At 33.6% G+C, this 25,885-nt stretch overlaps 1 protein-coding gene across 3 annotated transcripts in view; it reads right to left on the bottom strand.

Annotated features, from left to right (window-relative positions):
* LOC126914653 (vascular endothelial growth factor receptor 1) overlaps positions 1–25,885 on the bottom strand; it is a 71,301-nt gene that overhangs the window by 42,567 nt on the left and 2,849 nt on the right. For all 3 annotated transcript variants that reach the window (XM_050718855.1, XM_050718857.1, XM_050718856.1), the window contains exons 2-6: positions 19,360–19,496; positions 5,975–6,158; positions 5,262–5,389; positions 3,779–3,917; positions 311–450 (exon numbers count right to left, since the gene is read on the bottom strand). In XM_050718855.1, coding sequence (XP_050574812.1) covers positions 311–450; positions 3,779–3,917; positions 5,262–5,389; positions 5,975–6,158; positions 19,360–19,496 — 728 coding nt within the window. The remainder of the gene's footprint in view (positions 1–310; positions 451–3,778; positions 3,918–5,261; positions 5,390–5,974; positions 6,159–19,359; positions 19,497–25,885) is intronic.

Here is a 25,885-nt window from a genome sequence, read left to right as displayed (position 1 = left end):
AATGTCAAAAAAAAAGATTGTTTGATAAAATAAATCAACAGAACACTGCATGCTGAGAACATTACAGAGTGTTCATATAAATTTTTATCAATACAGGGAACAAAATGGAGCATTGAATAGAATAGAAAATGTTTTCAACAACTTTTAAAGTCAATTTTCTGAAAAACGAAGTATGAAAAAATTTTGTTTTATATTTTCGCGTAGAAAATATAAAATATCTTTTCACGTAGAACCACATTTCTTCTAGTTGTATACCAGTTACAAAACGGCCTGTATAATTTGGATAAAGATATATAAATTGTTTCCGAACCACTTGTGGTGTATTCCAAATTAAACCATAAGTCAAGTCTGCTGCAACAGTTGTCGTGCAGTTTACATGTAGAGTTTGTCCTCGTGTTACGTGACGCAAAGTGTCTTCTATAATTACTGGAGCAAGCAATTCTGGCTTAACTAAAATCGAAGCGAATTTTTCAATTAATTTAATATAGAAAATGTAATTTAAATTAAAGGTATTAAAATTAATATATAGTGTCGTGCTTCAAAATTTAATCATAAATTCAACAAATTGTTTGCAATAAATTTTTGCTTTTCTTTATAATGTAGGCTCTAAAAATATATAGAATGTCCCATTTAAAGCGATACGCGCAATTATCTCCTAAATTCTAAACTATTCGTTATACAAAAGAATGTTTCAAGTAAAACTTACTTTATTTCGTAGGTGATCGGATGTCTCGTGATGGTCACAAATCTTATCTAGGTGAATGTGCCTTTTAAATTTTAAGGTGAAATATGTTTTTTTGAATGAAATTGTGTATAAAAACATAAATAAAAACATAATGTAATAAAACTCCAGATAGGCGTCTACCCCATTCCGTGACGAATTCATCGACTCGAATTAACTATGTTGGTGTTCCAAGGTCATTTAGGGTCATTTATTGTCGTTCAAAACTTTCCTTTGTTAAACGTCTCCAAGATTTCGTTTACCAAAGTTTGTGTTACAATTGCTTCGAAGGAATCAGTATTATCGTGATTAGCAGTACGTGTTCTTCGTTTCAACATCAATTCAATTTATGATGGCTAATTGAACAATATGTTCCCCGATAGTTGGATACGAAGAGAGAGTAGGGCATACTTCTCATTAATCGGATTTAATATCAGCAGAATTTTTCTTTTGAAGCTTCATAAAAGAAGCTTATCGTGAATATGGAAAAGTCGTATAATATTGGAATGGATACTTGTCAACAAATTACTTCTGCAATATTGGAAAGGGCGCAACTATCTTTTAGAGATACAATAAATGAATGCATTCATCTCCGAACTTATTATTTCGAATACAAAAGATAAGAAACATTTCTGGACATGAAGCGAAGATAAATTTCGAGTAGCAATAAATGGCCTGGTGTTCTACATCATCATATTATAGATCGATGAATTTGTCATGGCATAAGCTACGCAGTTATCTGAATAAAAACATGCAAGTAGTTACATTAAAAAAAAAAAGATCACCTTCAAATCTGGAAGACACATCCACCTAAATAAGATTTGTGCTCATCACAAGACATTTCCCTCGAAATAAAGTACATTTTACTTCAATACATATTTTTGCATAACGTATAGTGTAGAGATCAGGAGACAGTTGCGTGTATAACTTCGAATGAGTCATCTTGTATTTATCTTACTTTGAAGCAGTGTAAATATTAGACTTTATAAATATACCTTTCAGATCTTTATTTCACGTAATAATTATAAACTAAATTAAATTGACATTATAATGCCTGTCATTGTACATCCTAAAATCAATTCTTTCTATGTAAAGCATATTTTTGTATTTACTTTTCTAATTTCATATCGTCAATGAATATTTTTTTAACACATTTTATGTGAATATAATATAAAAATTGGGTTAAATTCGTTTTTTTTTTTTTTCAAAACAATAGAAAATGCGAATCTACTCATATTCAACAATTATGTATAAATCATATATCATACGAGACATGCAAGAAATACCTGAAAATGTATTTCATCAATCTATTAGGTCATCCCATAAGTTCGTTCCGTTTTTCGAGCGGTTATATATGTTAAGATTGTTTACATATCTTTCAGTTTTATGAAAAAATGTAATCCCCCTCTCGTTGTACAACTTCTTCCCATTTTTCAAGTGCATTATCGCCGTATGTTTATAAATCGACACATGAAATGTATACACAAAAGGCGGCACGAACTTATGGGATGACCTAATATGCTTAACAACACGTGTGACTTTATCAAGCTGTGTTTCAAGTATCGATGACGATCACCGAATCCGATTCAGGTGTGACGGGCAGTTCTTAAAGGGCTGATCGCCGATAAAGATCTAGACTAATGCCTCTGCAGTAGACACTTTTTATAAATATGTTATAATTGATTGGAATATCCATAGCATTGTTATGAGTAGAATACGGGTTTTTATGTATTTGTAAAACATTTAAAAGTGTAAAAATGCACGTAATATGCAAAAATATATGTATAAACCACCCAAGCGCCATACCATAAAATTTCAACAAATTTATACTTAATTACATTAAATTACAATATATTATAACATAAAATGATCAGAAACATGTTTCAGTAGTGGCCGAATTGACACTGAAATACTGCAGTGACCGAAATATACTGTTTGTACCTGTGCGGATACAAATTACGTTCAATGTATTAATGGTGTAGAAGTTAATGAAATTATATCTACAGCAAGCTTGTTATTAAGTTAAGATCCAATCGTTACAATTTCTGATGTTATACAATTAGAAATGGAAATATATATTTCCTATGACAGAAAATACGAGTTGAAGTTTATATTGAAAAACGCAATTTCAAAGCGCTTGGCCAGGCTGCTGGCTTGGAATCATCTCGATATCAGTTTAACAATTGTACAAGAATCACTGAATATACGTAAATAAAATTGGTGAACAACAAATTCTTTGCGATAACAATAATTAACAATGAATAAATTGGAGAAATTTTGCAAACAGGACTGATCTGTAAATTACCCCTAGAAAATGCAAACGGTTTCATTCTGATAGCTCAATCCAATCCTGAGTAATCGATGGGCATACATAAAAATTGGACTTGCAAAAAAAAAAATAGTTCACGAAAAACAAACGCAAAAAGGTTTTGTAATTGAACCAGTGGGAGAACATGCCCTACGAAAAACAAAAAGAATCATCTTGATTGATTAAAACATTTCGGAGTAGTTGACGAACATACATAAAAAGGAAAAAATATATATATATATGCTTTTTTTATATATACATGTCGAACCTATATACCTTCCTTCTTTTCCAAAGTCAGTATAAAAATGATTCAGATAGGAACAGAATTTTAGACGTGTTTCTTCTTGTGGGTGTAGGTGCAGAGATCATACGAAGGTAACATACGTTTCCTTACAATCGTATTTTTTAACATACTAATCTATCTTGTACCAAAAGAATTGATTTTAAGACCTAATGCAATTAAGAGAATTTAAAATATAAACATTGTTCGATATTGCCCTGACACAAATATTCGTAAAATATACAATTTTCCTTAGATCGTTATTTTTATAATTATTAAATATATTATTTGCATCAAATAAAAGTTTTGTCAATCATAAAAGTTACAAACGTTCTTTATATACTAGAATAGTATATCTTACTTCTCTCAATAAATAGGTAGAATAAGATTTAAGGCTTTAGATGTTATTTTTTATGTCTTTATATAAACGATGAGGGTTAAATTAACATTTTTTGTGAAGTATACTTACGCTGCACTAAGAAAAAATATGTGATTTCATGGTCCACATCTGCTTGGTCTATTACGCATTTGAAGTATCCACTGTCTTTTAACGTGATATTTGTCAATGTGAGACCAATTCTCGGATTGAAATTTGGTTGCTCCACGGGCTGCACAGTGAATTCGATTTTAATACAACAATTATAAATGATACAATGAATTTTTATATTTTTATATTATTAATATTTGAATTTATCAATCTGATATTTCTGCCCGACCCATTTATATATCTGAATATCTCCTAATTACGTATCTCTGTTAAAATTTTTACTTATGATTAAGTTTTATTTTAATTTTATTCATTTATTTATTTTATAATCTAAAGCGTTATTTTGGAACTACATTCCATTATGTCTTAATTTTTAACCAACACTATAATATGTATTATAAAAATAAAGCATTTTGAAAATTTTCACTGTATTTGTTGTACTTGATTTTAATACCATATAAATATTTCAAGTGTGGAAAATCCGTTGATAACTTTCTAATTTATAAAGTAAATTGTTTAATCAAGATTATAGGGATTAAATGCCTTCATAATAAGTATAAAAATAACAAAAATAGGAGTCAAAAGTTCAAACATAGTACTCAAATTGTCGATAAAACGAAATCTCCTCTTTTTCCGATTTTGATCCATGGACTGGCTAAAATCATGACATTATACGAATAATTGTCCCGGATCTAAGCTAATAACGGTAATATTAAAAGTCATCAAATTTTTCGGATCCACGGTGCAGTTACCTTATGCCCATTCCTATCCATCGTATCTTATACAATGTACACAATCTTCGTTAAAGTGGCTTACACTATATTTCTCGTGATAATATAATCAAATGTTATTTTCGTTATTATTTTTTCTAGACATATTTTTTTTTTTAGTTTTTCTTTTTTGTTCATCGATTTTTGGTTTTTTAATGGTTAATGACAAAAGATTAAATGGCAGTTTATGGACCAGTGGAGTACAGTATACAATGTTTTACATGGCGACTTTGTACGGTTGTGCTCCAAGACTGGCCAGGACATACAAACATGACCTCCTTAGGACTAAATACGAAAATGAAAATGATCGGTTTTTCTAATTAGTAATAGAGAAAATGAGATGAACGGTTTTACTTATCAACGTAGTTTTTACAGGTTTGTTTGTGTCCGCCATTATCATTAGAAAAAATATGTATTTATCACACATAAAAGTAGACCTCCCTAATACTTTTTGCTGTATTTAACTTTAACTCCATATAAATATTTTAAGTACTATATAAGTATAGTTGAATGTATTGTATTCTAGTAAATCTGATTAACAGGACATTTAAATGTTCATTGTATTATAGAATAATATGATTAATTTTTTTGCAAAAGACAAATGACAGTGTTCGCTCCGATATATTTGTCTAATATTTTTACTATTACTATTTGAATGAAAGGTATTAATATTAAACACATATAAATAAACTTACCATCTCGTTTGAGAAGACTTGGACTGTGAAATTGGGTGACGTTGGTCTACATGGTATTACAGCGGACCCACCGACTGCTGCATGTAGTGAAGCAAAGGTATTCGTTTCTACGAACACATTTGCAGTAGCTGGAACAGACAATACTAAATTAACATATTATAATCACATAAATTATAAATTTATCCCGCTTTAGATAGAATCGGTAAAAATTAGCCCGAACCGTGTAATCATTTCATCGTCGCGTCGTTCAAGTATTGTAAAAATAGTAAACATACAGTTGTTTACAAATATATTTTAACATTTATAGAAATCTTTTTTCAATATATTATGTATGTTATACAGAACATTTTGGAATTTCATCAACAGTCGATAAGACTCAACGAGACTCGATTATTATAACTATATTAGTAATTATTATTGGTATATATATATAAAGAATATTGAGAATATAAAGAATATATATATATATATAAAGAATATTGGGATTTTATTGACATTTCTTATTCTACTATCACGATTATATTGATAACATTTCAAACGGATCTTCAAAGGATAAATTAAACGCTTATGGGCCCCTAAGATCATATATCATAGAGTTTTATACGTGTTTTCTATATGTATACGAATCGTAAAAGACGCTACGAATTTTCCGAACCACCCACTATTTGTTTATGATGATAGTTTAGGTAAAAAAGATTTAAAAATCCACTTACACTGAACGTAAACATATACCATGCTTTTAGATGTTTTAAAGTTAGGATGTGAGGTAACTTGCAAAACATTTCCAGGGCAACCATATAACCCTGTATCTCCATGAACAGTTTCACGTCGCTGGAACATGTATATATAAATTCCGTGCTCGATGTGTTCTTCTGCATGCACTGGCGAAGTGACGATCTATTATTAGATAAAACATAATTAGTGATTATGGTAATACTATTTCTGACAATAAAGAATTTTAATGTAATAAACATAGAATTTATAGAAAATTTCAATACAATTTTAATATTATCATAAAAATAGAATTTAATAAACTGATGATAAGAACATACAATTTTGTTATAGGTATATATATATATATATGAAGTCAATATATAATTAAAATTCAATATATACATAAAATTTTAATGTTTAACACTAAACCTACCGGCGCGGGCAAATTAACCGCTCTCGCGACTTTTACACAAATTTAACCATATTTAAACTTTATCATATCACTTCATAATTTCTGACTTTTCCTAAAACATGCATACAATATATTTTTCAATATTTAATTTTAGTTTGCTCTTTTATTTGCTGAGAAAAATTTGTACTCTTCCTTGCTTACCGTGAGCGGCCATTTTGACCACCCGAAAAAATATGTTAGTTATGCTTAAAATAAATGCAATCAGTACAAAGAAAAGACTATCTCAAGGTCAGATGACAAACAAAATCAGAAATAACAAATAATAACAGCTGTTGCACCCGTAATCTTGCCATAAGAGAATCCATCCCTCGATCAAGATAGACACCAACTGTCAAAACATATCAACTCAGGCCCATAATAATCCTAAAGAACCGCCACAAAATTTAGCATTTTTTACAGCCCATTGTTACAAACATTTTAAAAGTTGGAAAAAGTTTTCCCAACTCCATCCTCGAGTAGCCGTTGGTGGAGAATGGTCAATACTCATCAATATTTTCATATAAATATCGCCGTCACAGATCATATTTTTACTTACTATTGTCTTTTCGACTAGAATACATCTCGGTTTGTTAGTCAATTAGTCGACATCTAAACTTATTATCTCTAAAACTCAGTCAGAAAGCATCTCAGAGCGTTTTGTGTAAAGTTGTTATAAGGGGAAAAGTAAAATATGTCAAATTTGACAATAATTTTGTATTTCGTACATCGTATTATTCTGTGATAAATATTTACTCTAGAAATGTCAAGATTTAAAAAACAAAAAATTATTGAAAAAAAAATAACGGACATAAAATAAGACTGTTTAGTGTGCGATGAACAAGAAACTTCAGCAACTAAAAACGACATGAAAAGCTATTTACAACTGAATCGGAGTTGAATATTATAAATAAGCGTTTACGTAAGGGCAAAAGGGAAAAAAATTATCGTTGACAGCTGAGAGTGAAACTAGGTCCGATGGAACAGTTTGGAAATAAATAGATGCAAGTCCCAAACCTGGCAGAACACCAGATCATAATATTTTTAGGAATATGTTAAACGGCATATAATGAAAGGACAAGTAAAAACGGCATTTTATCTTATCATTGATCACCGTATAAGGGATCATATAATAAAATGTACAGAAGAAGAAGCATTTAGAGTATTGGGGACTAAGAGGGAGCTAGATGCAACAAAACTAGATGCATTTATTGCTCTGCTATATGCCCGCGGTGCATATCAGGCAAAAAATTTAGATTTCTCATATTTGTGGAATAAAATTTGGAGACCTGCATTTTTTTCAAAAACAATGAGCAGAAATGACTTTGCTGAAATTATAAGATTTATACGATTTGATAAGAACGAAACAAGCCAACGTTTACGAACCAATAAATTTACAATGAAATTACATACTGTAGATATACAGTATGTGGCCAATTTACAGAAAATTCAAAAAATTGCTATAAACCTAGTGCATACATTACTTTTATATAAGGAATCGCGGGGAAAAAACCATGCAATAAAACTATCAACAAGTTCAGATTCATTACTACAAAAAACTTGTCAAGTAGAAGATTATAAAGATTATAAAATTACGAAAATTTGTTTAAGATGCGGGAAATATTTATGCGACAAATGTACATTTGATAATAAGATAATTTGTAAAAAATGCAGCAAAGTTAAATAAGATATATCTCTATATAAATAAAAGTGTAATTCTATTTAAGTCTATAATTGAAATTAAACAAAAGTAAATTTGGACGAAATTTTATGAAAGTTCATCATTATATATGTCGGAGATGAAAGAATACTGGAACCTTCCCTTCGGAACTTTGGGAAGACCCCTAGTATTGTAATTTAGATTTCACCATAGCCGAATTAAGAAACTGTTGTCATTCGATTCGACTGTACTTATTTGAGATTTATGATAGTGAGCTAGGGCTCGAGGCGACAACCAGTCGCCGAACGTAGTCGCGGTCAAGGGATGAACGTTTTGTCTAACAAAGGCATGAAGTAACTCTATAGCTCTCCTTAAAAGAAATACTTAGGACGGGGCACGATGGTAAGCATTTCAACGATTTCTGTCCCGTGGCTCGCCACACGCAGACTCTATTCTTTGAGTAAGATGATTACCAGATGTCGACGCGTCTCCACAGTACATGTTCAGCTAGCCCGAGGACCCGCTATAAATCTTAAGATCTGTTTAACTAAAGTCCTTCAAACCGACAAACAGTCCTCGTCCCAACTATGAGAAAATAGGAGAAATCTATTTTTCTCACCAACGACGCTTCCTCTTCTCGAACTTTCTCTTAAGGGCGGCTAGCACCCTTCCCTAACCACCAACATGGAAATTGACCAATTAACAGTAACGCCAATTTCCCTCACTTTCCGAATGAAGGCTTTTCTCCACGAATCCGATGATTTCGTGCCCTTAGGCACACCCGTCATAGTTTTCCTCGACAGCGTTACCGTGATGGAGAACCACTCTCCGGTACGATCTAAAAGGCGATTCAAGTAACTCTCAGATACGTAGTGATTGCCTCGTGCATTAACATTGAGTACAACTTAGACGCTGAAGAAAAGTAGAGTTCGTCATCCCCTTGACCGCGGATTCGTTAGTGAGCCTAGGATCATTGTCATTAGCTTCTCGAGTATCTAATTATCGCGATTACTCGTCCAATTCCATCATAGTCATATTTGCACTAGTAAATATCTCCTCTATTGCATAATGATCACGTCTAGCGCCAATAGGGATTCGTTTCACGCCCCTAACCCTAACTCAAATCTTAACGTCAACCCGACATATATATATGTCGGGTTTTCGTTAGGATTTCGGGCGCGTGATAATTCTTCGTTAGAATTTGCCATCGTGATGTTCAACAAAGATTGTATTTACACAAATAAATATTTCTTTACAAAGTTTAGTAAATAATTAGTTTAACGGTTAACTAGTTTAACAAACAATAAGTATAACGGATGTTTTTGACAATATTCTTGGGTTCAATAACGAATCCACGGTCAACGGGAAAACTCTTTGTACGTTTGAATATATTTGGTAACACGCAGACACGTTTACTCAGACGCAGGGTTACTTTCAGACTAACAGCCAAGACGATGACAGTAAACTCTCCAAGGTGATTGCAAAATAAAAGACAGATACAGTCACATTTGTCAATTACATATTGATCGGGAATATCAACAAATTCCCAAGCGCCGTAACTAGGCAGTCCCGCGTAAACCAACATTGCTCCTGATCGAGACTTGATTGAGACTTGAGGGACTGCGTGTCCCTCAACATCGGTTCCTCCTCTGTAAGACATTTCGTTCATCCCGTGACCGTGGCTACGTTCGGCGACCAGTTATGTCACCTCGAGCCCAAGTATTTGGGATCTTCCTAAAGAAAGGCCCGATGTCCCTACATCTCCGACACGGCCATCCTAACAATCACCCGTCCTCGGATGCATCTAAAATATTCGGTTTTCTTAACATTAGACTCAATTCTTTTGACATCTTTTACAATTTAATAAAACATTCTAATAAGCCAAGGGTCCACCACAACAACAAAGATTCTTATTAAATGTTCGTTAACAAAACCCAAACAACAACCTGTCATATTACGATGTTTTTCCAAAACGTTAGTTGCATCCTCTGATCCTCCAGTCATTAGACTACTCAACCTCTCACCAGAACATATCATAGTACTACACTTATATGTGGATACACCGAATTATAATACAACACCACACTGGGCGTATGTGGAAACACTGAATCTCATCACATTGCCACACTTGGCATAAGCATAAACACTGAATCTCATCACATTACCACTCTGGGTGTATGTGGAAACACTATGCTAGATGTTATAGTTATAGTACATTACTTGTCTGAAACACTATGCTAGATGTTATAGTCATAGTAAATTGCACCTGAGGAATCACTATACTAGATGTTATGATCATAGTGTTAACATTCCTCTGTAACCCTGTACCCCAATTATCATACATTCTTTAACTGGAAACACTATGCTAGATGTTATGGTCAGTTCGCTGTTGAGTGCCGAAGCGTGCAGACGTGTCTCTAGTGCCCAGTGAAGTTCGAAAGTAACACGTGTCACCCAACCGTCGAAAGTGAACACAGCGTGCTCTTATCCTCCCAAGTGTTTCCTATCCGCCAGGGAGAAGAAAAGCCTACGCACCTAACCCCAACCCGAACCTTGTCGAACGAACAGCCAACAACACAAATTAACACTCACAACAGGTTCGCAATATTGGAATCCTCAAACGACGCCATGGAAATCGCAGGCCTGCCGTCAAACCATCACGCACAGAGAAGCCCCCCTCCCCCACCAATATTTGTTAATGATGTCATCGACATCCAGACAATGACCAAGTCCTTAGAGAGAGATATCTCCAAGGAGGACTACAACCTGAAGATAACCAACAACCAAGTCAAAATCCTGCCGACGAACCCAGAAGCCTAGAGGAAGCTTACCAAGATACTTAGGGCCCTGAACGCCAATTTCCACACCTATCAACTCAAAGAAGAAAGGCCTTTCCGGGTGGTGCTACGAAACATCCACCACTCCGCAGACATCGACGAGCTAAAAATCGAACTATCGAAACTCGGCCACGAAGTCATCAATGTCAGCAACATAAGGCATAGAGTCTCGAAAGACCCGTTATCCCTATTCTTTATCAATTTAAAACAGAAACCCAACAATAAGGAAATCTACAACATCAGTCGCCTAATGAACGCAATCGTAAAATTCGAACCACCGCAAATCAAAAAGGAGATAGTGCAATGCAAAAGGTGCCAAAGATACGGGCACGCGTAGAAATACTGCAACCATATCTTCCGCTGCGTCAAATGTGCAGGTACACACCCCACCGACCAGTGCAGTAAATCACCGGAAACCACAGCGAAGTGCATCCACTTGACCATCCTGCCAACTATAAAGGTTGCTCAGCCTACAAAACACTGTACTCAAACAAGTACCGCAAACTTAGAACAAAAGAGGTAACCTACCAAACACCCAGCCCGCCGAAATTCACCTTTACCCCGATCCCCCCAACCAATCAAACACCCAGCCCTACCAAATTCACCACTCCCTCAACCTCCTATGCCCAAGCGGTACAAGGCACTCAAAATATACCAAATAGCCACAGGGATCCTCCTCAAAATAATGCCCCCAACTCACCTAATACAGACAACGTCTCTAGGCTTGAAAAGCTAATAGAGAAACAATCAGAGCAAATAAACAATTTGCTATCGCTACTAACACTCATCATGGATAAATTAATACGCCCCGACGCAAAATAAAACCAAGACGCATAGCTCTGTGGAATGCCAACGGTCTAGCGCAACGCAAACCTGAATTAGAACTCTTCCTAAAACACCAGCAAATCGACATAATGCTCATATCTGAAACCCACTTCACCGACAAAAACTACCTGAACATAAACGGATACAAGTTTTACCATACCCAACACCCCAGCGGAAAGGCCCACGGCTGCACCGGAATCATAATCAAATCAAACATTAAGCACTACGAACTTCCACCATTCCAGAAAGACTATCTCCAAGCAACAAACGTAGCACTAGAAGACTGTCATGGTACAATCACCACTTCAGCTGTATACTGCCCTCCTAGACACTCCATCGCCAAAGAAGACTTTGACAACTTCCTGGACACCCTGGACAATAGATTCATAGCTAGAGGAGACTACAACGCCAAACACACCCAATGGGGCAGCAGACTGGTTACAGTAAGAGGCAAACACCTCCTCAACAGCATAATAACCAACAACTTCAACTACCTAACCACATACGAACCCACACACTGGCCCACCGACACAAACAAAATACCCGATCTCCTTGATTTCTTCATAACTAAAAATATCTCGTCAAGACACGTCCAAATCAATTCCTCGGCTCATCTCTCCTCTGATCATTCCCCCATGATAGTAACAGTCAGTTCAACTATCATCGAGAATACACCTAATGGCTCCATTCATAACCAACACACTAACTGGCAGCTCTTTAGAGAAGTCTTTACCCACACAACTTCAGCCTCAACTTCACTAAAAACCAATGAAGAAATCGAAGCAGCCACGGAATACCTAAACACGAGCATTATAAACGCTATCCGCTTCTCCACACCGGCAAAAACGTCCATCAGCAAACACGAATACCCCCAGTACATATTAAAAAAATAGCAAAAAAACGTAGACTAAGAAGAATATGGCAGATCCATAGAACACCGGAGGACAAACGCAAACTAAACAACGAAACTAGAAAACTATCCAAAACCATAAAAAACTACAATAATGACCGTTTTCATAAATATCTCGCCAGCTTGTCCCCCACAGCCGACTCCAACTACTTACTATGGAAGGCCTCCAGGAAACTCACGCGCCCCCCCACAAATAATACCTCCAATCCGCCGTCCGCAGGGTGGATGGGCGCATAGCCCTATAGAAAAAGCCAACCTATTTGCCAAACACTTAACTGAAGTATTCAAACCCCATTCCTCCATAGCTGCTGCGGACGTTACCGAATACCTGCACACCCCCTTCCAAATGTCCCCTCCTATTGAACCCTTCACCTCTGCAGAGATCATAGAAGCAATCAGTCGCCTAAACCCCAAGAAAGCAGCAGGTCACGACCTAATAGGAAATAAAGCAATCAAGGAACTTCCCATAAAAGGAATTGCACTCATCGCATCAATATTTAACGCTATCCTCCGCCTTGAACACTTTCCTAAGGCGTGGAAAATCTCACTGATCACCCTCATCCCTAAACCCGGTAAACCAATATATGAAACCAGCTCCTATCGCCCAATCAGTCTTTTACCTACCCTGTCTAAACTATTCGAGAGGATGCTCACGAATCGTCTCCTTCCACTCCTAGAAGAATTGAAAACACTCCCAGATCACCAATTCGGCTTCCGAAAACAACACTCAACAGTAGAGCAAATCCACCGCATAACCCACATGATCAGCCAAACCCTCGAAAACAAAAAATACTGCTCAGCAGTATTCCTAGACATCCAACAGGCATTCGACAAAGTATGGCATGAAGGGCTACTCTACAAGCTTAAAAAGACCCTACCCCACCCATACTACTCCATCTTAAAATCCTACCTAACCAACTCAACCAAGACAATTCATAGTTAAATGCCTAGGCGCCACTTCCGCAGCATTCCCAATAGAATCCGGCATACCCCAAGGTAGTGTCCTCGGACCCCTACTGTTCTCCATCTACACTGCCGACTTACCTATATCAAACGAGGTAACAATAGCAACATTTGCCAACGACACAGCACTATTAGCTACCCACGCAGACCCGGCAATTACCTCATCCACTCTCCAGCGTAGTCTCGACTCCATGGAAAAGTGGTTCCAAAAATGGGGCTTCAAAATAAATGAAAAAAAATCCTCACATGTAACCTTCACGCTCCGAAAACAAACCTGCCTCCAGGTCACCATTAACAACACAATAATCCCAAGCAAGGACTCCGTAAGATACCTAGGCATAACCCTGGACAGGAGGCTAACTTGGAAAAAACATATCTCAGAAAAAACAAAGCAACTAAAGGAAAAACTAAGAAAATTCTATTGGCTCACGGGCCGATGCTCCAAACTAAACATACAGAACAAAATAACCCTCTACAAGGCCGTAATAAAACCTGTCTGGACCTACGAAATCCAACTATGGGGAACAGCAAGTAATTCCAACATTGAAATACTCCGACGCTTCCAATCGAAAACGCTAAGATCCCTATTAAATGCACCCTGGTATGTTACCAACGAAACAATCCACCGTGACCTCAAGATACCTACAGTCAAAGATGAAATACACAAGTCCAGAAGCAGATATAACACAAGAGTCAACAACCACCACAACCCACTAGTCACCCAACTACTGGACACGACGGACCAGATCCGCAGACTAAAAAGAAAATACCCTCTAGATTAAAATCCTTAGTTTCTACTAGAACCAACAATATAAAACTATTATAATCCATGTCATTGTATCACGCCAAATTAAGTTACTGAAAATTCTCAACGAGAATTGATTGTAAATATTCCAATAAATAAAAAAAAAAAGATGTTATGGTCATAGTGTTAACGTTCCTCCACAATCGTTGTACCTCAACCGTCACTGTCGTTGCCATTATCATCACTCCACACATCCAACTCAGCAGGAATGCAACCATCTGGCATTTTCCTCAACTTGTCATGGCTGTACTTGTACGACCGTTTACCTTCCATTGTTTTTAAAATATATCTATCTCCTTCCAAAATCTCTGCTATTACAAATAGACCCCTGTACTTAGGATCTAATTTTGTTTGATTTCTCTCCTCATTTTTGCGTAATACAAAATCTCCAAGATTAAATCTAACTACTGTAGTATCGGAAAAGGATAGGATTAGGATAATTTAGATTTGTAAAATTCTCCTAATACTGTTTATTTAAGATAAATAAAAATAACAGAGATTAATTGGACAGAGAACGATAAATGTTCAACTTGAACTAAAACACAAAAGTCTTATTCCACTCAAATCACTCTCGTAACTCTATAACTCTAACAACTCGATCTCTCTACAACGCTAGCAACTCTACAACTCTACAACTCTAGTCTTCGGCTTCTGCCCTCGCACGCTCTCGCTTCTCAACTCACACTGCACGCCTTTTGCATTCGTTCTCGCCGGCGTCTCAACTAACACTGCCTTTAGCGTCTCTTTGTCTTTTCCCGTCCTATCGGACACGTGTCCCGAAACGCCTGTGGCCAGGGCCACGCAGGCCCTTTCCACGAAACTATCCACTTGAAAGGACCGTCGACACATTGATGTACCCGACGATGCCGCGGCTCTCGCGACATTGTTTTGGTTTGTTTCTAACCGGGCTTTTTCCTCACGATACTACACTACTTTAGCCTTAGTTCTGTCAAATCTTTAGCATATTTAGTGTTTGACTCTATGTTTTGTATAGCCTGCTGTCTTACATTGGAGATATCTACTTCCCTTTCTACAAAGTCGTCGGAAAGCAACAAACCATAGGGCCTTGCTGTTTTCCCGATTAATAATTCCAAAGGACTTGCTCGTACGGTGATGTTAGAATCAATTAATAGTATTTCTAATCGGCCTATATTTACGCGATTACGTAGGAAACCCGTAACGAATGAATCTTTGAATTTGTCAAGAAGAGAAATTGATCGACTTTTATCATTACTATGTTCATCAGTGTCAACTTCATTAATATCAATCTCGTTTTCAGCGGTTTTATTACAGTCATTAATTATTTTTGTTTTACACATAGCGAGGCTATTTTGTATAATGTTACATCAAAACCCTGACTTAAAATTTCACGACTAATCGCGATATCATATTTTAAATAACTATCTGCATGGACATGAAAAATTATCTTCTATGTAAATCATTAAAAACACAATGGACAAAATGGGAGGTGTACGTTTATTAAAGGTATTTCCTACTTCTCGTATTACTACTATGTCAGTCGTTCTTTTGCCAGAAAATTTCGAGGCTACGGATTCTTTAATTATTGTACACTCGGCTCCAGAATCGGAGTAAAATGGAAACGACTCACCCAGATGACTTGATCTACCCGTTGACGCTTCCACTAAGTAGAAGTCGACTCGCTGCTCGTTATTGAAATTATAGTTTCCTTTCAGGGGACTGCTTTGTAAAGGATTTCCCTTCATAATCTGATTAACAGCTGCGTACCATGCAGCGGGGTCAGAGCACGCGACTTTAGGGGTTGAAACAAGGTAACGAAAAATTGTTAGGTTAGATTTTAGCATTAGCGACTGATTTAACTCGCACACAATGGTCGTAAGCTCTAACACTGTTATAACCGGCACGTATCCCACTTCTAATGTCGGGTTTTGATCCCCAAGTATTGGGGATCTTCCTAAAGAAAGGCTCGATGTCCCTACATCTCCGACATATATATATATATACATTTAGTTATAAATTAACCATTATCTAAGTTAAATCATAAAAATTATTACTTCTTTAATCGCTGGTCATTTTGACCGCACACGGTAGGAATAGGTATACACAAAATGTTGGTAGCTTTAGTGTTACGTCGCGTGAAAAGGTACGCGCGACGACCTTTATTGTCTGACCGTCAAGGCCCAAGCATCGTTAGAGAAACTCTCAATAAACCTAAGGCCCCACCATAAACCGAGTCTCATTAGCTTGCAGGAACTTTGAATCCTGCAAGTATTTTCGGTTTATAACTGGTATTTAAAAAAGTCCTTAGGTCTATTAAACGTTCTTAAAAATTACGGAGAAAGCTGGTAGTTATAATGATAGAGAAAACCAGGCATTTATATGATAGAAATGTCTGGATTTTCCCATGAGTAATGCCGGTAGGGTGCTTACATCTCCCATCTTCAATCGTTAACGTCTTAGCCAATGGGTAGCGCGGATCCTTGCCCTCACATTCATAACGAAAAGTATGAACAACGAATCAGCTTCCTTCATTCAAAAACCATCCCCATATCGAGCTTTCCTCCGTAATCACATCAGAAAGAACCTCAGAGTTCCTACAGTTCCGAAGGAGAGTTCATACAGTTCATACGGCTCTCAGAATTCCTACGGCTCTCACGGTGCCTAGAGTCCACATAGCTCTCACAGTGCGTACAGTTCCTACGGCTCTTACAGCTCCTATTGCTCCTATTGCTACTACTGCTACTACTGCTTCTACGCCACCAAGAGGGTCAACTCTACTGGTTTGCGTCCCCAAAGGGCAGTCACGCAAGGGAGTTCAGTCCAGGCAGTTCAATTCCAGTTCAGTGCCAGTCAGTTCAAGTCACTCAGTCAAGTCAGATGGTCGACGTCAAGCAGTTCAAGTCAACCTGTCGAAGTCACACAGTCGAAGTCACACAGTCGAAGTCAAGCAGTCGAAGTCAAGCAGTCGAAGTCTATTCATTCGGTCATTCGGTTGATTCTGTTGATTCGATTCAGTCAAAGTCCGATCTGATCAATCGCTACATCTATCACAACACAAGGGCCTTCATCTATCAAATTGGCAGTCAGAATCTGAGCAAGATCAAGGCAATTCTCATACTCAGCGACGTTACTAAAGTGTGTGATTATACTAAGTTGTTGGAAAATATATAAGTTATAACACTGTTAATCACGGAGTTATATCATTTCAACCACCCCTATTGTCTTAACGGAAATCAGGGGATCGATCTACTCGCGGCGTCGATTATTATAATCGTAACGGGAATTTACGACTCCCGTTGACGTTTTTCTTCGCGATTGGTCGAATTTACATTTAGTGTTAAATATACGTAACTACGTAGATTCTGTTAAAAATTGTTACAATTTTATTATATTATGAAAATGAACTTTAATAAATTCACCATTATACGGTAAAATTAGTAAGATTCAATATGTATTGTATATAGGATTCTAATTCATGAAATATAGATTATGTTAAAAATTATAAGGCAAATTCAGTTTATCATAAATATAGATAAATGGATAACTTTATTTTCCTGCTCTTCAGTCATGAAAAGGAAATTAGCATGTGTTTGTGCCTATAAAACCAATATAAATATACATCAATACGATGATTCTAAATTAACTAAAAATATTAAAGTTTTCACAGTTTATTAAAATTTTATAGGTATATAATGTTATGATATAAACATAAAACACATAAGGGAAAGCTAAATATCGTAGTAGGTTTAATATTGTGAAGCAAATACGAAAGAAATAATGGAACATGGCTAAAGAGCGTATGATGTGAATACTGTGTAAGAATAGAACGAGTATAAAAGCGAATTTTAATGGAAGTGGAAGTAGAAATAAAGGCAAAAGATAGATGTAGATAAAAAGGAACAAGTATAGTTCACAAAAAATAAAAGATAACTAGGCGAAGGTAGGAAAGCTAAGTTTTCTGAGAGAACGAATCTTGGTAGTGACGTATAGGTTAGGAAATGAATTGGGACAGTCACCAAAAAAGATAGAAGTTAGGAAATCAAAACATGGGTATCTTACAAATATCGATAAAGCAACAGAAATAGGCAAGGAAAGATGTTACAGAGACAGGCATGTTAGATGAATTTTTAAATAAAATCGGAAAAAATTCAAGTGAAGTATAAGAGAAGAAAAAAGTACTACCTGACAAAAGGACAAAAAGGAGAGACGGAAATAACGAAGAAAAATGTGAAAAATACAGAAGATAAGAATAAGAATAAGAATAAAAAGAGCACCAGGGAAAGAAATTAAAAAAACAGAGAGATTGCAGAAATATTAAGGTCCATAGCGGGTTTGATCAAAGAAATTTAAGGTTTGAGAGGAAGAATGAGGTTAAAAAATTGTTCAATAATTGAAAGACTTGAAACAAACGACGAGAGAGAAAGGAAATGAAAAGATCGTTAGAAAATGAGAGAAAAGAGATGTTAGATATAATTGAACAATTCGAAAACAGGAGACTGAAATCGAGAAAAAAGAGAGTCACAATAATAACAAAATCATTGGATAGAAACTAGATGATTTGGAAAGAAAGATAAGAAGGAAGATAGAAGAAGATGAGAAGGCAAGCTAAATGCAAAAGTGGAAAGAATAAAAAGAATGATAGAATTATGAGACAAGAGAAATAAAAAAAAATAACACAAAAATAACAATAATAAAAATAAAATAAAATAATATAGTTGAAAAATCTAAGATATTGGATAGAATCTTTTATATTGTATATATTTTTACATGTTATGTATATTCAATGCATTTTTTCACCTGCAAATTTTCCATAAATGTATAAAAGTTCGCGGTCTAATTATAACATTTCACATCTGAGACAGTTCAATATCTTTAGATAGTTTAAAGCTATTGCGTTTACTCGAAAGTTTGTTCCTAGAGGTGGTACTATTATATCAATTATTTTTTAGAAACTTACCGCATTTCCTAAGTCTTGAGGATAAATGAAAGAAATCCTTTCAAGGCCGGTGCACTTAATCTCTAAAGGGTCGTTTTCGTTTATAAGAAGATCGTCAGCTTCCATTATTGTAGTTATGTCATCCTCTGTTGATCTTGCTAATAATAAAAAATAAAAAATTTTGTACGTGAAAAAGCAAATAAGTAATATAACTCCGTCTATATAAACTCTATATAAACGAAGCTTAACTTACATAATCTTTGATTAATTGAACTCTAACTGAGTTTTTGTTATCTAAACTGCTATCGAACGTTACTGCAACTTCATAAACATATTATTTATATTTATACAATATTTAGCCAAATGATTTTTCCCACACATCTATTATTTCCATTTTTCTTTATCAATTTAATGTATTAAAATTAGTTCAACCTTATATTGTACATATGTCATTTATCATTCTATTCTTCATAAAGCATTTAATTAATTTCATGTTAATATATCGTATCAATTGACCAAATACATTTCCCGATATTATATCTTTGTTACAAACTTAATAAACCATAAAGTTGAATTAATTACACAATTCGTAACTACACGTGCTCAAATTGACAATATATTTTAATGTCATTGCATTCGATGAAGTCGCTCCTATTCCGAATAATTACCAATATTTTCTGTGTTAATAGTAAACGTTCAAATACTTTCGTAAGTCACATTCGGATAACAACGCATTTTTATTTGTAGAAATGTTTCGTTTAATTATCTAATTCTGTAACGAAACCTAGGAAGATGAGTAATAAATATTTCAAAACGAAACCGGTTTTTTTTAGCCACAATGTCCTGCGGATAATCGGTTCCATTTCATTCTTGCTGGTATCCTTTTACTACATAAAAACAGTAAAAACGCACATGTGCCACGGGAGTTCGGTTCTGCGCATATATGTACAACCGTCTCTTGAGAGGAAGTCCTTTCTTTCCTCTTCTGATAATGCAGCCACATTATCAACCAACAGACTCGTTCCATCAGAAAAGCGAATAAATAAATCACAAGTGAACGCTAACGAGAAAAATGCTTTTGGAAAAGTTATTCTTCAATAAATAGATATTATTAGCCAAAATACATTCTTTGCTATCGATGATATTTTTTACAATATCTGTATAATCTTTCTTTACTACCAGAAGAAGAAATATGCGTGTATAATCTTTACATTATATCGTGATAGCCTAGTGAATCAATGTTAGTAATGAAATATTAAAAGACATTTTTGATGTTCGAGTGTAATAATGTCCAAGTGCACTTTTTATCTTATGATTTGTAGAATATACAGAGTATATCTAATGTACATATACATATACATATCACTTATTTTATGTTATATAGAATGATTCAAATAACTGAAATGCCATCTTTTACAAACGCAGTAGTGCACTTGAAAAGTGCAAATTTTTAAGTGGAGATGCATATTTACTTCTGTGTATATCAATTACTTGAAATATTCTACGTAAAATGCTATTGGAATAATAATACTTGGATATTTAGAACGAACGACTTAGAAAATAATTATTTTGTATCAAAATGTATTATATTTGTCATAAAATACGTATAGGAAATCCATAAAAAAACCGCGTACTTAAGATTTTAGATCTATAACTTTTTAACTTATGAAGCAAATTGTGTAATCAAAATTGTATGTATTAAATGACTCCATAATAAACATAAAATAGCAAAAGTAAGATTCCAAAGTTCAAACATGTTCAAGTTTGATAGCTTGCTCGAATCTTTCTCTCCTTATAGGGTAAAGGGGCTTATGTCGTCAAATTTAATGTATGTACCGCAAAAGTGCTTATATATGTACAAAATTAAAATTAAATCCTTGTAAGTAGTCGTTTTAAGACACAAATGCTTCAATATTTTTTTCGCAGAATACTTAATATTTGGAGAAATCTAATATAAAGTAGATATCGAATATAAATTATAAATTTCTATCTTAAAAAATGCCACTGCACTTTTAGGTGTACCATTATACATATGAAAAAAGTGAGACATATCGTAGAAAAGTGGACCTTCGTATGTCATGGATAGCTTTCTTCTAATAGTTTTTCAAATAAATTAAACGTATAATTATTGCAAAGTTATATGTATAGCCAAGCAGAATGACATATTATTTTAATAAGCGTTTGCGTCCATTTTGTTTAATAATAATCAATTATTAGAATATTTCATTTAAACAAATTTAATTTACACAACTTTTACCTTAAAAGTTTTTACACTGATTAAGTGATAATACAATCTCAAACTAATAATTTATTAAATAAACAGCAAATTTAAAAATACGTAAGAGATATACGTATTGTTTTTGTCAAGTTGAGTCAATTTAAATAATTTTTAGTAATTAATTGATAACAGCTTTAAGATAACGCTGGAAGTAATGTAAAACATGAATTTTGTGTACACACAAGTCGTGGGATTTGTTGTATATTGAGAAGTCTTGATAAGAACTGTTCAACCTACTAATGATAAAGAACGGAGAAAAACGAATGGCCTCTCGCAGATTAAATAGCATAAGATATATAGTGCCTTTCTGTTGTTTGGACACACAGATTACCATCGACTGAATAAACAAAAAATCCGGATAATTATCAGCACGTCAGATCAACTTCTATCCATATAATTGTTGAAATAAAAATTTGTATTCTATTTATTATTTTCTTTATTATTTTATCTTAAATAACATTTAATATTTGCTGATATTGATAATATTATCGATTATATTAGGTCCCTTAAGAACATATTATATAGTTGGTGTAAGAGTGACATAAGTCAAAATTAAAATTGATAGAAATACTAATATTTGTAAAAAACGTTGAAAAACAGTGAAAATGATATCGTTTTATCTAATTCGAACGAAACTGTGCCATATTCCACAAAAGCGTTTCATTACTAGTGATGTGTTCAATTTTAATATCCAATATTCATATATAGATACTAATAAATCGAAATCCAATACACAAGATTCGCTTCATAGATATATAATAGCTTGAAAAGGGATTGGCACACATTTTCCTATCATTTAATAGTACTTGTATATGATTACAAAAATTTGATAATATGAAAATAAAATGTAGAAACTGCTAAAGAGACGTTTGATTGGAAAATAAGGTGTTGTATTATATACTTGCCAAGTATATATTCACAAAATTTTCACACACTGATTTTCAACCTCGCAAATATTAAAGCTCTACTTCAATAATTATTTCAATAATCGAACGAATCAAATCTCTTGCAAATATCAATCGCGAGAATTCGGAAACCATTACCATTTCATTGAAGTGTTTAAATAAATTTAGGAAAGTTTTATAGAATTACAAACGATAAATGGGATCAATTTTATTGAACGTTTGCTTTTGTCACTATTTAAGAAGATAGTTAAAAAAAACGATTTTAAGCGAATGGAGAATTTCTGATAAGGAAGTCGTAGTTTCGAACTCATGTAACTGTTCTCGTTGTAAACACGTCTTTGTTCATAAATTTAAATTGCACCGTTTTTTTCGGATTTCAGTTAGACAGAAAGAAGTTCCATTTCAACTAATGTTATTTCAATACTAGCATAAGTATAAGCTGTTAATATATTTTGGGATATGCCACTTTTCACGAATGAATTTAGATGGCCAATTTTTGTGATCGAGTAACAACAAAATTGTTCTTTTCCGGAATGAACCATCATCAAAATGTACAAAGTAAGCATATTCTGGATTCTAGATTGTAATGTCAATTGTATCACTTTTGTTAACTTATTCTTCGTATTTTAAAGTGAGCTGCTTTATCTTATTAATTATTTGATAATGGCCTGTTTTATGCCATTTTCAAATAATTACTATTATGATTTCCGTTACCTAATACTCGACATTTCATGAACAAAAGTATTGTTTTTATAGACATTACTCCAAACTATGTTCAATATTTTGAACAAATTACCGTATATGGAATGTGTTAGGTGGTCTCAAAAGTTTCTTTCGTTTTATTAGGAAGTAACAGTTGTACAACATTTTATTTTTATATTATTTTATTGAATGTGTACGATCCATTTTGTTCCAATAGAACAAAAAATAATAATTGATAAATATCAATTATAAATATACTACCATCTAGTATAATTTAGACAAAAATTTGTTTTATGCATTAAAAATTAAATATTTTATACCATAGCCTAATTTTTTCATGTTTAGTTTTTCTAAATGTTGCATTTAGTTTTTGTAAATTGTTCAAAAATGCATAAAAATCTGCAATCTACATATGACATAATATTTAAACTGTATGAAATGAATCTTGAATTTATTCAGATTTATGAGTGTATATTGAACTTGATGTAATCACTCATTGCTAGTTTCACGAATTCATGTCAATAGATATCGTCTTTTTAACGCTTCTTTCACACGACTGAATATCGATAATAAATTTTATCGTTTACGTTGCACACGACCATTTCACATCGTCATTTAGACTCAAATAATAAATTTGTCAATTTTCATTGGGATACATGTTGGATTCCGATGAAACATCGTAATTGATTACTGTGAAACTATTATTTCGACCTAAATGAAATGAGTAGTTTACAATATTGGTCACAACCAGTTTCTTTGGAGATATTTACAACTAACCACTTTATAAGTACATAATATAATATGTACGTTGTAGATAAAATGGCTTTATAAAACATTTAATATTTATATCTTGCCTGAAAATAATATTAATCAAACTATAATTTAACAGACTTAATACTTTTCGACCATTTGTAAAACAAAGTTACAATTTGGTACTCGAAACATTTAGTTGATCATTATCGACAACTTTTTGTATATTTTTAATATTTGTATGTTTGATTATTATCCACGCCAACGCAGATTGTTCATTTTTTTAATACAATTTTTTAGAAAAAGCTGTTATAGCAGTAATTATATGTAAAAAATGTTTAATAGCAAATTATTTATATAATAGTATACCATAATAATACAAACTATAAGAAATTTTAATTTACTTTCTTCTAATTGTCAATTCCTTTTCTTAATTATATTGATATATTCTACGATAATTATTTAAAAAGCTGCAATCATCTTGGATTTCAATGATTTTTTAATATATTGCAAAATCAACATTTTGAACAACTTTTTTCTTTGCGTGTTATCGTCGGACTCTTAGTTTCCGAGATTTTTGCAAAAAACTGGCGGTATCACTACAATGAATTCTACTTATAATTGTTTATAAATAATGTCCGTGACAGCGGATGTCCCAACCTATATAAACTATAAACAAATGATAAGAATTTGGTTCGGATTAAGCGTTATTTTATCTGGTAACCACACCGTGATGCTGCCTAACCCCAACCAATATTTAATGCATACGCCGTCACGGACGCAGAATTATAGCCAAAATTCACTGTTGTTGTACCGACAATTTTTTGTGAAAACTAACAATAGGACATATTTTGTGTATACAAAAAAAATTGTTCAGATGCCTCCAATAACATATTAAAAAATCATCGATATCTGAAATGGTGGAAATTTTCGAAATAATTACTCTTAACTTTTATTTTCTTTTTTCTAAAGAATGTATTTGACATAAAGTACAGCCTTCATTAATTAACAGAACAATTCTTTGAAACAGAATTAAAAGATTGGTTGTCTCAACATTTTTCCAGATTATGTTAGAACTTGGTAGGATAAAATTTCTTTCCTTTTCTATATATTTTACGTTTTTACGGTTTTTGATCGCTATACATAATAATATATTTCGATCAATTTTGATATTCGTATTATTCCATTTTTTGTTATTTAATCCTACTCATGTTATGAATGGTTTTACAATACAGATTTAGGTTTCTATAGACTCTTTCGCGTTCCCTATCTAATTTATTTCAAATTTTTTAAATAGACCAGGAAAATAAGTGAGTAATGTAATTAATTACTACATTGTTGCAACTTTTGAAAATAGTTTTGACAAACTTTTGTTATGTGTTCCGCATTGCAATTTTGCATGAATATGAAATTCTGATCGATTAATGGTTTTCTTGATAATTTAGATTAATTATCACAATTCGAATGAAAATAATAGGTGCCCCATACTCGGGATCAATCGACGGGAATGTAGATAAATGAATTCCTTAGAAGCCAAACTGATCTCAACTCCATTTTTTACTAATTTCTCAATTCAAGTACAATATTCAAGTGCAATATACAATTGATATTTAATTCTTAAAAAATAAATATGGTATTTTTATAATTTCATTTATAAATAACATGATTATTAATATTAATATGAAATATTACTAATAATATAGTGATATGAATAACAGTAAATTTCAAGATAAGTTGAAGAAATAATGCTCGTAGTAATGGGATATAATCACTCTACTTTCCAATTTTCGAGTTAGTCAATATAGCTTCTACATGATTCTAATGCACAAATCATTTTCTATGTAATGTCACTTTCTATGTAACAATGAAAACGAATATATCTAGGGATATCTTTAACATTTCTCATTAATTG

This window comes from Bombus affinis, chromosome 3, assembly GCF_024516045.1.
Source record: "Bombus affinis isolate iyBomAffi1 chromosome 3, iyBomAffi1.2, whole genome shotgun sequence".
NCBI classification, from domain to species: Eukaryota; Metazoa; Arthropoda; class Insecta; order Hymenoptera; family Apidae; genus Bombus; species Bombus affinis.
Note: the sequence above shows the minus strand (reverse complement) of the source record. Positions and strands in the feature narration are given on the sequence as shown.